An 11,403-nucleotide genomic window follows, 5' to 3' on the forward strand; every position below is an offset into this window, starting at 1 on the left:
ATCTGAAAGAAAAGACCTAATCTAATAAATAATGAAACAAAAACAACATGTCAAATTTATCTTATGCTTTATATTTATTTATTGTGTCCTTCTTACAAAAGTACTAGATCAGGCTTTGGAAAAGATGGTTTGAGTTAAAGATCAAATATTCTGCATTAAAATGTTATAAACGACTAGGCCTCTGTTATATATTTTGTTGAGCTGTGTAGCCTACTTACATTATCCCAGATGTTTCCAACAATGTTCAAACCTTGCAAATGCATAATTTTATTCTAGGTAACAGTTAGTTTCATGTGATGTATAGCCTGTTGCAACTGATGGAATAGAGAAGTCGTCGAATGAGACTAAACCAAACACGAATAAAACAACAGAACACGTCAGAAAAAATACACAAAAGTTCAGATTAACCTCTGAACCCGCCTCCTGTCAGTAAACATGAGCAGAAGCCAGAAGTCCCTATCAAAACACACCCGCGCTACAACCAGTTTTGGTGTTTGACAAAGACAAAAACTGCATATTACTAGAATGAATACAAGAGTTCTGTTGGGAGCAAAGTGATCCCGATAGGTATACATGTTCTTTAATATGATTCCATTTAAACATTAACATATAATTATTACTAGTCATTGTAACAGTAGTAGTAAACCAAACTAGTTAAATGTATAGGTAGGTAAAGCTGGGTCTAACTTAAATGAGGCATCAGGCATATGAACATCAGTCATTTCCATTTCAATACAGCAAAATGTTTGTATGGTACATCATGGACGCAATTTGATTTGTTTTGTTAAAAGCAACATAATATTCTCCTTTCCCGCTCTATATTTGTATTCGGCGACTCCACAAAATTAGCTTTGCGTGACTGACAGTTCAAAAATTGCTTATGCATCATATAGTGGCCCTTTTTGCAGCCCTTCATCCTCTGTGGCTGTTTTAGCTCCTGTCTCTTTATGGTGCCCCTCTCTAAAAGCCCACGTTTGGTACAGACGGACATTACATTTATCTCATTACACACATTTCTGTACTTGGACGTTACTACTGAAGTTGCAGTGCTCTCGATCAGTGGCGACTGACGGCGCACAGTTCATGAGGTGTGGGGGTGAAGGTGAAGCCCACAACTGGTGTGAGATCCAGGTCATCCTCTGTGACTCCGGGTGGAGGAGTGAAACGAAAGCGCTGGAGGAGAGAGGTGAAGAAGAGAAAGAGCTCCATCCTGGCCAGACTTTCTCCGAGACAAGCCCTGCGACCTGCAAGAACAAACAAGTTGCAAAATCGGGACCATATCTTCAAATTGTTAAACTACATCTACATTAAATCTACAGAGAACAAGCTAATTAAGCTATTTTACCTGCTGAAAAGGGCATGAAAGCATCTCTCCTGATGAATTTACCGTCCTCATCCAGGAAGTGTGAAGGGTTGAAGGTGTGCGGGCTCTCCCACTCGCTCTCATCATACAGGACAGAAGTAAGGAGAGGAAACACAGTCGTCCCCTGTAGGCGAAGGAACCAAAGCACTGCTCTCAAGTGTTTTCAGAGAAGCACAATAAATGTGTTGATTTAGACTGACACGTGCAACTGACCCCTTTGATAAAATAGCCCTGGAAGGTGACGTCTCTGCTGGTTTTGTGAGGAATAGCCATGGGGACGATGTTGGCCAACCTTTGTGACTCGTGGATCACAGCGTCAGTGAAGGGCAGGTTTTTCCTGTCCTCTACTCGGATCTGACGGCTTCCCACCACCCTGCTCAGCTCCTCCTGGACCTGGTCTGAATGCACGTTAAACAGGCTTTAAATCTGATAAATACGAGATGCAACTTTGGGTGAGAACTACCAACTTAGACAAAGATGCAGATGTATTTTTGCACCTTGAAAATGAGGATACTTGGCCATGAGAAGTAGACACCACTGAAGCGTACTTCCTGTGGTGTCAGTTCCAGCTGCAAACAGATTCATCACACTGTAGAGCAGGTTGTCATCTTGATAGAGTGAATCCTTGATTTCAGACTCCTTGTATAGAATGCAAAAAAAGATGGATTATACTTAATTATTTAAAGGAGAGAATTCACTGCAGCTGGGACACCTCACCTCCAGATCACGCTGACGGGTCAGGAATGCGTCAACGAAGCATCGGCACATCTCCGGGTTCAGGGTCTCCTTCAGCTCTGCTATGAGGCTTCTTAAGTCCTGCTTGTTTCCCTCCACGTTCTTCATTATATCCCTCCAGTTTTTAAGAAAAGGGCGCAGCCAGGGAAACATGTTGTACAACTGCAATGGAACCCAATAATAACAGCATACGATAACTGTTGAACCTCACCTGGTTATTATTTTTTTCATTATCATGTTGTGATGATTGTAGACATTTTCCAGAAACATCTATGCACATTTGTAATAATTAAAGGGCGTTATTACGTGTAATGAAACAGAGAAAGTGTTCAGTTTATACCTATCAAAGTGGATAACTGACCCAGAGACTTGTTTGGTCAATGCCAAATCTGTCCAAACAAAAAAAAAATAAACAGAATAAAGTTTCTAATAAACAAATATTAACCTGGATTGGATTAAAATGCACAGGTAAGTAAATCATGTTGCTTAGAGTGAAAATAGAGAGTCCTCCTCAGAAAACGTATCATAAATTATATGGGCCATTAGAAAGGGAAAATACATAAAAATTACAGTTGAAAACATTCAAAATTTACTAAATTGTCAACAGAATGATTTAAATAGCAATTTTGTCATTTTATGTATTGTGTTGCAGAGATATCTACCTTAGTTAGCATGCTAACCAGCTAGCCCTGGCCCTGCATTAAAGCTCCTGTGCTAGTGGTACAAACACTAACACTCGGATCCCTGAGCTCCCAGTCTGAACCACTAGCTGCATGGCTAACTGAGTTAACTAGCTAAAGGCAGCTACAGTGAGCAGCAGTTAGCGGTTACTCTGGTGATATGCTACCCTTCTGAGTATGAATTTGACCAGTTTTTACATATTGCAGAGTTTTACCTAATATTTCTGCAACTACAAGGACAAAAGACTTGATCTCTTGAGTATTATAGTAGTAGAAGTATTGACAGGTACCAGGATAGAGGCTGATCCTGTCAGACGGATGGTGTCGTGGTCTCTTTCCACCATGGCTTGGAAGACAGGGTCTTTGTATTCGAACCTCTTTCCGAACATGATAGCTGATATTATATTTGAAGATGCATAGCTGATTGATTGGGTGTTGTTGAAGGCTTTGCCTGAGAGAAAGAAACAGTTTCGGACAAGAGTTAGACAGAGACTATAAGGTATCGCTAAGGTGCGCTCTCATGGAGATAATGTTACCTTCATATTCTTCAAATTGTTCAATCAGGTAGTGACATTCCTCGATTATTTTCCCTTCAGTAATCCTTTTGCCCATCCCAAAGTCTCTCATCGTGGTGAGAGCAAAACGCCTCATTTCTTTCCACGTGTCGCCGTTGGAAAAAATGATGCCTGAGGACAAAAGCGGTGACTCGTTTAGACAAGACCAAAAGCAAGGTACGAAAAAAAAACAACCACTCTTAAGACGTTTTCTCACCGTGTCCTTGGTTGAAATCATAGAATATGGGAGTAACCTCCCTGTCTCCAAACTCTTCAGCATGGTTGACCAGAGCCTGTTTGACTGTCCCGTGTCCTGCCAGCACCACCACCTTCTTTAGTCCAAAGTAGACTGTGAACACTGGTCCATAAGTTTTGGACAGCTACAAAGATGGAGGCAGGTAAAAGTTAGACTCTCATTCTGAGATAACAAATGAAATGTATTGACTCTTACTCTAAGTACTATGATTACTAAAATGCTAATTAAACTGTCTTCTATCAACGAACAACAACTTGTTTTCTGACCTCACAAAGACAACTGTCGAGCCTCTTGAGATCCACCTGAAGCAGGTTACCAAGCAGGGGGAGAGGTTTTGGTCCTGGAGGCTCCCTTCTCTCGTTGTAGGAGCTGAAGCTGGAGTAAAGAAGATGCAAGACCAGCAGGCCCACAATGGCCACCAGCAGGGAGACTGAGGTGGTGGACTGGAAAAGATCTTCCAACATGATGCTGGAGACACCTCGGAGCCAAACAAATGTTTTTTGCTGAACAGCTGTCCCTCACAGTGAGTTACAAAGGGCATCTCAGTAAAGAGTGTGTTTGCTTGCAGACTGTAGTCCCGCCTTCTTTTCTGGACCTTCACCAATCCAATGAAACCTCTTCAGTACAGGTTCAGGTTCATTTGGGGTTTATATTGTGCCATTAACATTTAACCTACTAGCAGGCAGAAACCAAATAAACCAGTTTTGCTGCTTGACAAAGACAGAGCCGTGCACCAGGATTACGGATACAGTTGGGAGTAAACTGATACCTAAATACCAAACCTTTTACCTTGATCCTGGGTTTTACTGTTTCATTTCCGGTTTTATTTTAAAACCGTGCCCTTGTGTGTCTCTTCTTGCTTTTGAGTCTCTCCTGTGTTCTTTTCCCTCTCTGTGTTTTCCCCTTCATTAGCTCACCTGTCCTCTTCCCTCTTCACCCACCTCACCTGTACCTGATCCCCTCGTCAGCGTCCCTGTGTGTATATGGTCTTTGTTCTCCCTCATGTGTTTGTCAGTTTGTTCCGTCATCCGTCCGCATCTGTTCGTCTCTCCATGATGTTCTCTACTGTTTTCTCCAGTCCCTCCTCCTGTGTCCCCCACATTGGTATGTTTGGTATTATTTCTTGTTTCTCGTTTGATTTGACCTTGAGCTTTTCTGTTGCACTTTTTTTAAGCCTTTTAGTTGCTACTTTGTTTTTGTCCTCGCAACTTTTTTTTTCTCATTCTCCTGGATTTTGTATCTTTCAGCTTTTGTTAAATAAAACTCGCTTTTTGTTTTCCCCATCCTGCCTCCCGTGTATGTGCTTGGGTCCTCAACTAGTTTCCCCCTATTATTAGTATTATTAGTATTATTAGTATTATTAGTAGTAGTAGTATCAATACATCAAAGTGGGCTAAATTAATTAAGTATGATTGAAAAAATAAAGGGGCTGTAGTGAATATGTCCTATTCTTGTCCTATACCTATAAAAATGTCACTCAGTCTTCAACGTAACTAATCACAATGCGTTCCTTACTTCCAGTGTCCACCAGGTTCGAGGATTGCCGCCACAACAGAAGTAAATGAAGTAATAATACAAACTTGATGGAAGAATCTTTACTAATGTACATTCTATAATTTGTTGAGAACTGAATGGAAATTGGAAACCAAAATTGTCAACCCATTGAGAGCTGGATCCAAAATCTAAAGTAATCATTTTGAATCACAGTCTGATCGAACTTAATAATAATGTGACTAAGTAGTGTGTATGCACTCCAGACAACATTGAGCCGTGCTCCTGATGAGTCGGCGATGGTGTCCTGTGGGGGGGGGATCTCTCTCCAGATCTGGATCAGGGCATCAGCAGGCTCCTGGTGCTGGGCTGTGAGCACAGGTCCAACTAGATGTCAAAAGGCCCTTTATGCGGCCCTTCATCTGCTGTGACCGTTTTAGCTCCTGTCTCTTTATGGCGCCACTCCCTAAAAGCCCACGTTTAAAAAAAAAAAAAAACAACAACCCTGCAGTAGATTACCGATAGACAGACTTAAAACAAGTTCAACAGATCGTCGCCCAAATGGAAAAAGCCCTTGGAAATGTTATATTGTGTAGTCTGTAGTCCGGGCTTTATTGATCACAGGCATTACTTTTACATTTACCTCATTGCACACACTTCTGTTCTTTACTGGCTTTACTACTGAAGTTGCAGTGCTCTCAATCAGTGGCGACAGACGGCGCACAGTTTATGAGGTGTGGGGGTGAAGGTGAAGCCCACAACTGGTGTGATCCAGTTCATCCTCTGTAACTCCAAAAGTAAAAGCCCTGGAAGGTGACGTCTCTGCTGGTTTTGTGAGGAATAGCCATGAGGACGATGTTGGCCAACCTTTGTGACTCGTGGATCACAGCGTCAGTGAAGGGCAGGTACTTCCTGTCCTCTACTTGGACCTGATGGCTTTCCACCACCCTGCTCAGCTCTTCCTGGACCTGGTCTGAATGTGAAGCAGGCGTTAAATCTGATGAATACGAGAAGCACCTTTTAACTCCAGTTTCATGGGAGGACTACCAACTTGGACAAAGATGCAGATGTATTTTTGCACCTTGAAAATGATACTTGGCTATAAGAAGTAGACGCCACTGAAGCGTACTTCCTGTGGTACTGGGTGGGGTGATATCTGGGTGGTTTTGCAGACTATAGTCCTGCCTTTTTTTTAGGGGCCTTCACCAATCCAATGAAACCTCTTCAGTACAGGTTCAGGTTCATTTGGGTTTTTTATTGCAATGTTAACATTTAACCTACTGGCAGGGAGAAACCACAATCATGGTATGGTAGTATGTATGATTGGGGGAAAAAAAACTGTGTGCTCATTTTTGCTTTTGGATTTTGTCTTTTTCTTTTCGAGACTTTGATCCTCTTGCTGCTGTCTGAAGTGCGTTGTAAGTGCTGAGTCACTTCAACCCTGTTGTTCGTGTTAATAAGGATCTTAGTTACCCACAAAGACTGTGACAGAATATGGATTTTAAATTGGCTGTGTAGTGGGTTTCATTTAATGTCTTGTAGCAGTCAGTGATGTAATAACTGCAATCAACGTAACGACTGCCAATAACTCAATCATCTTTCCATTCTTCATTCATCATCATAAAACAATGATAGCGTACCAAATGCTAATGAATGTAAGTTGCACATGAATCTATTTCTTTAATAATTATTTGAGTAAAAAATACAAAGTACTATCAAAGTATACAAACGAGTATCATAAACAGGACATGACTGATTTTTTTTATTTTTATGGCTAAACAAACCGAATAAATAAACCCTTTGTTTCGATGATTGAATAAATTTCAATAAACAAACCGAACTTAAAGGAAAATGCAGTTTCATACTGTTTCACTATGTTTATATATGGCGGACCCTGCCACCTCTCTAGTTTCAAACAGTGTTCTGTGGACCTTATTTCCCCTGAGAACAACTTGTTTATTCAGTTAAGGAGAGAATAAATGTGCTTTTGATTTTTTTTATCATGCCCTCATCAGTATTGTGACTATTATAATTCTGAGTCTGAATTTCTTCTCCAAAACTACATAGTGCCCCTTTTTAATAAGAGAAAAATAAAAAATAAAAAAGTTTCATGTTGTGTCAAGCCTTCTTAGTGTTTTAAAAATATCGATTTTGATGCTATCGCTTATTTGCCCCTAGCACTCCCATTTAAAATGAGTTTGACCCGAAAACGAAAATACGGTAAATCTTAAAAGTGCCTCTGTCGTCGTAATTATGCTTTTACACGAAGGTTTCACTCATATACATTCACAAAAAAAAAAAGCCTTGGTTGCATTTTGGCGAGAGTTTAACTTTAATGTCCAGCTTTTAATGGACGTGGAGCAGCAGGATGACAAGATCGTCTGATAAATGGTGCCACCTTGTGGTTGAAAGTGACTTTGTACAGCGAAATATTCCACACCATGCATCAGTCTTATTTATGTGACCTATTCTCACATCACACTCGTCGATAAAGTCATATAGACAAATCATCTTCTTCTGAAATAATAGAATACAAACATCAACTCTTGTTTATACATCAGCACTGACAAAAGAAAAAAGCTGGCAGGCAACAGGTCTAAGATCTCTGCGGCCCTCTCCTCCTCGCTCTGATCAGCGGCGGCACCTTGATGATCCCCCTGACTGGAGCCCTCATCTGTGCTCGCAGTGGAGACCTCAGACCAATGCCCGGAGGAAACCTCTGCACAGGCCGCTGAGGTGGAGTGAATCTGCCAGCCTTGAGGTCGTCCACAAAACCCTCCACGCTGTCGAACTTTGACGTGAGCTTTCCCAGCTCGTCTTTTAGGGTGTTGAACTGCCTGTAGAGGTCACTGAGGGCATCTGACAGAGGCTGGATCCTGGGTGGACACGTGCAAAGACATTTGGGAAAGTTCAAACTAGTAAATTATTTCAGTCTAAGAGCTTTGGCACTGTTATGTTTCCGCAACCTCACATGTCATAAGAACATTGTTTATTGGCAAAAAACACAACCAAGAGAAGAGCCAGGTCGACTTTGCAATGTGAACATGAAAGTCTCAACGTGCTGTTAAGCAGGAACAGTCCTATCATCTGCCGGAAACATCAGGATAACAGACATAACAACTGAATCTCCTCAATACGATTAAAAATAGATGATTTTTGGCCCAAGTTTGTAAAAAGGACACCGAGCCCTCTGTCAAAATTAAATGTTAAACTTTAAACATGCTCTTAATTGTTTGTATCACAGTTGCTAAGAGAAAAGGTTCGTGACTCGTAGTAATATCTGCCAGAAGACACTGATTTCATTCAGAACCGTTTCCCGTCTTCTCCTGGCACATCCTCCCGAGTGAGATCAGTTTTAAAAGTCAAGTGAACCAGAACAATCCCGGATCACATTACAAGCTGGTCATGTGCAGAGCAAAGGAAGTTACATAATATCTAATTCTTATATGACTGAGTGAACAATAAAAATATTCACTGACGTCACTTACTGCTGTTATTCTCCTCTCTCTTACTCAACATCTTGACTCTTGTTTTCTTGTTCTTGCTTCTCCGTCTACACTTACAATTTACAGTCAGAAGTCAGCGCCACCCACCTGTTGTACTCAGGCAGGACAGAAGCGTGGTCATTGATCAGCAGGTCTTTCACTTGGGTTACAATCGCATATTTCCAGTTGTCCAGCACCTGGGTCAGGTTGGAGCAAGTCTTTCCATTGGTATCTTCTGCTGAAGACAAATGTATATTTATAGGTGCATGCAGCCCTTAATTTAAACCTGAACACGTTCTTATTCGAATGCTTTTGAATTGAAACATTTTTCATAATTGTGGAAAGACCATGTCGTCCCTGACCTTTAGGGTCCCAGCGTGAAGTCTCCTGTTTCCATTTCTGAGCTCCACATGTCACGGTCATGCAGAGAAGGACCAGAATCCCCTTCATCTTCATCTTCCTCACCTGACCAGAGAAGAAAAATGATTTTAAAAAAACTGAGGGTGCTGCTGAGAAACAAGTGAAATGAAAAGTGATGCCAGGAAAGTTTAGGACACGTTCACTTGAAGAAAACTTCTTACACCGTGGCAAAAGAAAATTCCACTTACATTCCAATTCTTCTTAATATATTCAATAATCTGCACATGTACCAGTGTGCTACCTTACCGTTCGTCTCTGGACTCACACATTTTTGCACATTCCTGTAGATTCACTAAAAACATCTTCAAATTAAAATGTTCCATTGTACAAACTGTATATCATTTTGATTGGACTCAATCTTGCAACTAACACATTTAATATAATACTTAAATATGACCAAAAACTTAAATAATACTGTGAACTTCTGCACGTTCCTTCAATAATAGTTTTGTACATTCTGCACAACTCTTTTATTTAAATGGTCACATTATAAATGCTCACTGCTGTTTCTATCACTGTTATAATACTTTTACTACTTTTAATTGTTTATTTTCAGTCTTGTTTTTCTATTGACTTAAAGAACTGCTATTTTCTTTCCTATTTCTTTTCCTAGTCTTATCTTTATTGCCAAACCAAAACAATAGAATAGAAAAGTTCTTGGCAATAAACACAAATCTGATTCCTTTTATCATTTTACTGGGAAAACAAGATGTTCTCCCTAATTTCTCATATGAGACATGCGTACATATATCCGGAGGAAATTTCATTTTCACTTCTAGCTTCATGCTGCTTCTCTGTCCTGTAGGTGAATCACTCTACAAAGGATATAATTGAGTTTTAATACCTGTGACGTGATTCCAGAAGTCTTTCTCGGTGAAATAACAGCACACGCTCTGCACTACGATCCTTCAACAGTGACACACTGAGGAAAACATGACCTGGCCAGCACCGTCTTATAACTACCTCCCCAATCTGCCCGGGCTGTCCCCCCCACCTGCTCCCACCCACTCCTGTGATGCAGCAATAACACACTCCACTGCATGCGCAGACACACTGAGGGCAAATCTCCCCAAACACAAGTAGACGCGCATGCTTTCCGCTCCGATTTGTATCTTGCAGAAGTTGCATCTACAATAATGATTAATGACCCACAGAGGCTGAATGGGAGGTCCTGATAATCCCTCTATCTGTACTCCCTCTATCCCCCACATCTGGGGGTGGTGGAGGGCAACTGCACTCCCTATGGGCTCTGATCCAGAGGAGGTGTTTGATGTAGCCATGTGGCTCCAGCATAGCATTCTTACTGCCTACTGTAATACAATCTGCTCAACATCTGGGCTACGACAGACCCAGCCAGTCACTTTAACTGTCAGGAGTGATGAAGCTGAATATAAGCAAGTGGAAAACACACTTTAAATGTACATCATTTTAATGAAAGAGACATATTTAGCGACGCAACATACACAATCATGGATATGCTGAACAGCTCACATACATCCATTTGGAACAGGTAAGAACACGTATGTATGACGGTCAAATTTTGAGCATTGCTGAGGTTTGCAGGAAGGTAAAATTCCAACCTTGTACATTCTGGCGACTGGGTGCATTTTGGCCAGTGGCGGATGCAGGATGTTTGAGGGGGGAGGGGCGAAAAACTAAAAAGGGCTCCAGCATGCAGAAAGGGCACTGGAGGGGCCCTTTATCATGTTTTATCTACCTACAATTGTGTGGTAATTAGAAAAATACACATCCTCTAAGTTATTTCATCACTCCTACAACAGAGACATCCCTAACTCGAATAAGCTGTTCTATGATTTACAAAATCACTTGACTAAGTTTGACAATAATCCACCCTCGATGTGACTCGATAATAAAACTGCTGATGGAGGGTGAAGCAACACATCTTCTTTCATTTTATTCCTGAAACAGATTTCTTCTTCTTTAATCTATAATCCTGGACGGCTTTGGGAAGTGCAAATGCAGCTGGACGCCAAAGAAAGACACATATATATATATAGCTGAAGTAAATTTTCCTTCATTTTGGAATACCGGGCAAAAGGAGCACTTTTTCCTTGAAAAGGAATCTCCGAAATGAATTACCTTCTGTCGCAAGGACTTCCAGCTCCGATCTCTTCTAGATCAGCTCCTTCTTCCTTAATACTGCTGCATCCTGTGCTGATGTCTGCAGACAGAACTGATAAATGGCATGAGGTTTTCATCACTGCTGAGAAGGAATCTGAGTGGGCAGCGGTCCCTGCCATCTGCACTGACTTTAAAACGCATAGAGACAAGATAGTACTGCACGGTGTAAGTATGATGAACATCATGCCCTCTGTACCATACGTCTTCGATGCTGACAACACTACAGAGTGAGCTGGATTTTATTCAAACAGCAGGAATCCCCATGAGAGACTTAAAA

General features: G+C 41.2%; 1 protein-coding gene and 1 long non-coding RNA gene across 2 annotated transcripts; one reads left to right on the top strand and one right to left on the bottom strand.

Moving 5' to 3' along the window:
* Positions 1–134: 134 nt before the first annotated feature.
* LOC115576422 (cytochrome P450 2K1-like) lies at positions 135–4,052 on the bottom strand. The gene is made up of 9 exons (XM_030409020.1): positions 3,855–4,052; positions 3,550–3,712; positions 3,315–3,464; positions 3,069–3,229; positions 2,081–2,260; positions 1,861–2,002; positions 1,577–1,761; positions 1,346–1,487; positions 135–1,244 (listed from the first exon to the last, which is right to left on the bottom strand). The coding sequence occupies exons 1-9, from the start codon at positions 4,050–4,052 to the stop codon at positions 1,057–1,059; spliced, it is 1,509 nt and encodes a 502-aa protein (XP_030264880.1). The 3' UTR covers positions 135–1,056.
* Positions 4,053–4,303: 251 nt separating this feature from the next.
* On the top strand, positions 4,304–6,931 carry LOC115576425 (uncharacterized). The gene is made up of 3 exons (XR_003982840.1): positions 4,304–4,692; positions 5,110–5,145; positions 5,767–6,931. It is a non-coding gene; the product is annotated as an uncharacterized LOC115576425 (long non-coding RNA).
* The last annotated feature ends 4,472 nt before the right edge of the window (positions 6,932–11,403 follow it).

This window comes from Sparus aurata, chromosome 23 (genome assembly GCF_900880675.1).
Source record: "Sparus aurata chromosome 23, fSpaAur1.1, whole genome shotgun sequence".
Taxonomy (NCBI): domain Eukaryota; kingdom Metazoa; phylum Chordata; class Actinopteri; order Spariformes; family Sparidae; genus Sparus; species Sparus aurata.

Bases quoted from the DNA above. Each gene is read 5' to 3' on its own strand.
- LOC115576422 (XM_030409020.1), bottom strand. From the start codon at position 4,052: ATGTTGGAAGATCTTTTCCAGTCCACCACCTCAGTCTCCCTGCTGGTG. The intron at 2,261-3,068 runs GTACCTGTCAAT...GTTCCATTGCAG, and splicing joins CAGGATCAGCCTCTATCCTG to TTGTACAACATGTTTCCCTG. The intron at 1,762-1,860 runs GTGCAAAAATAC...ACGTGCATTCAG, and splicing joins CAAGTATCCTCATTTTCAAG to ACCAGGTCCAGGAGGAGCTG.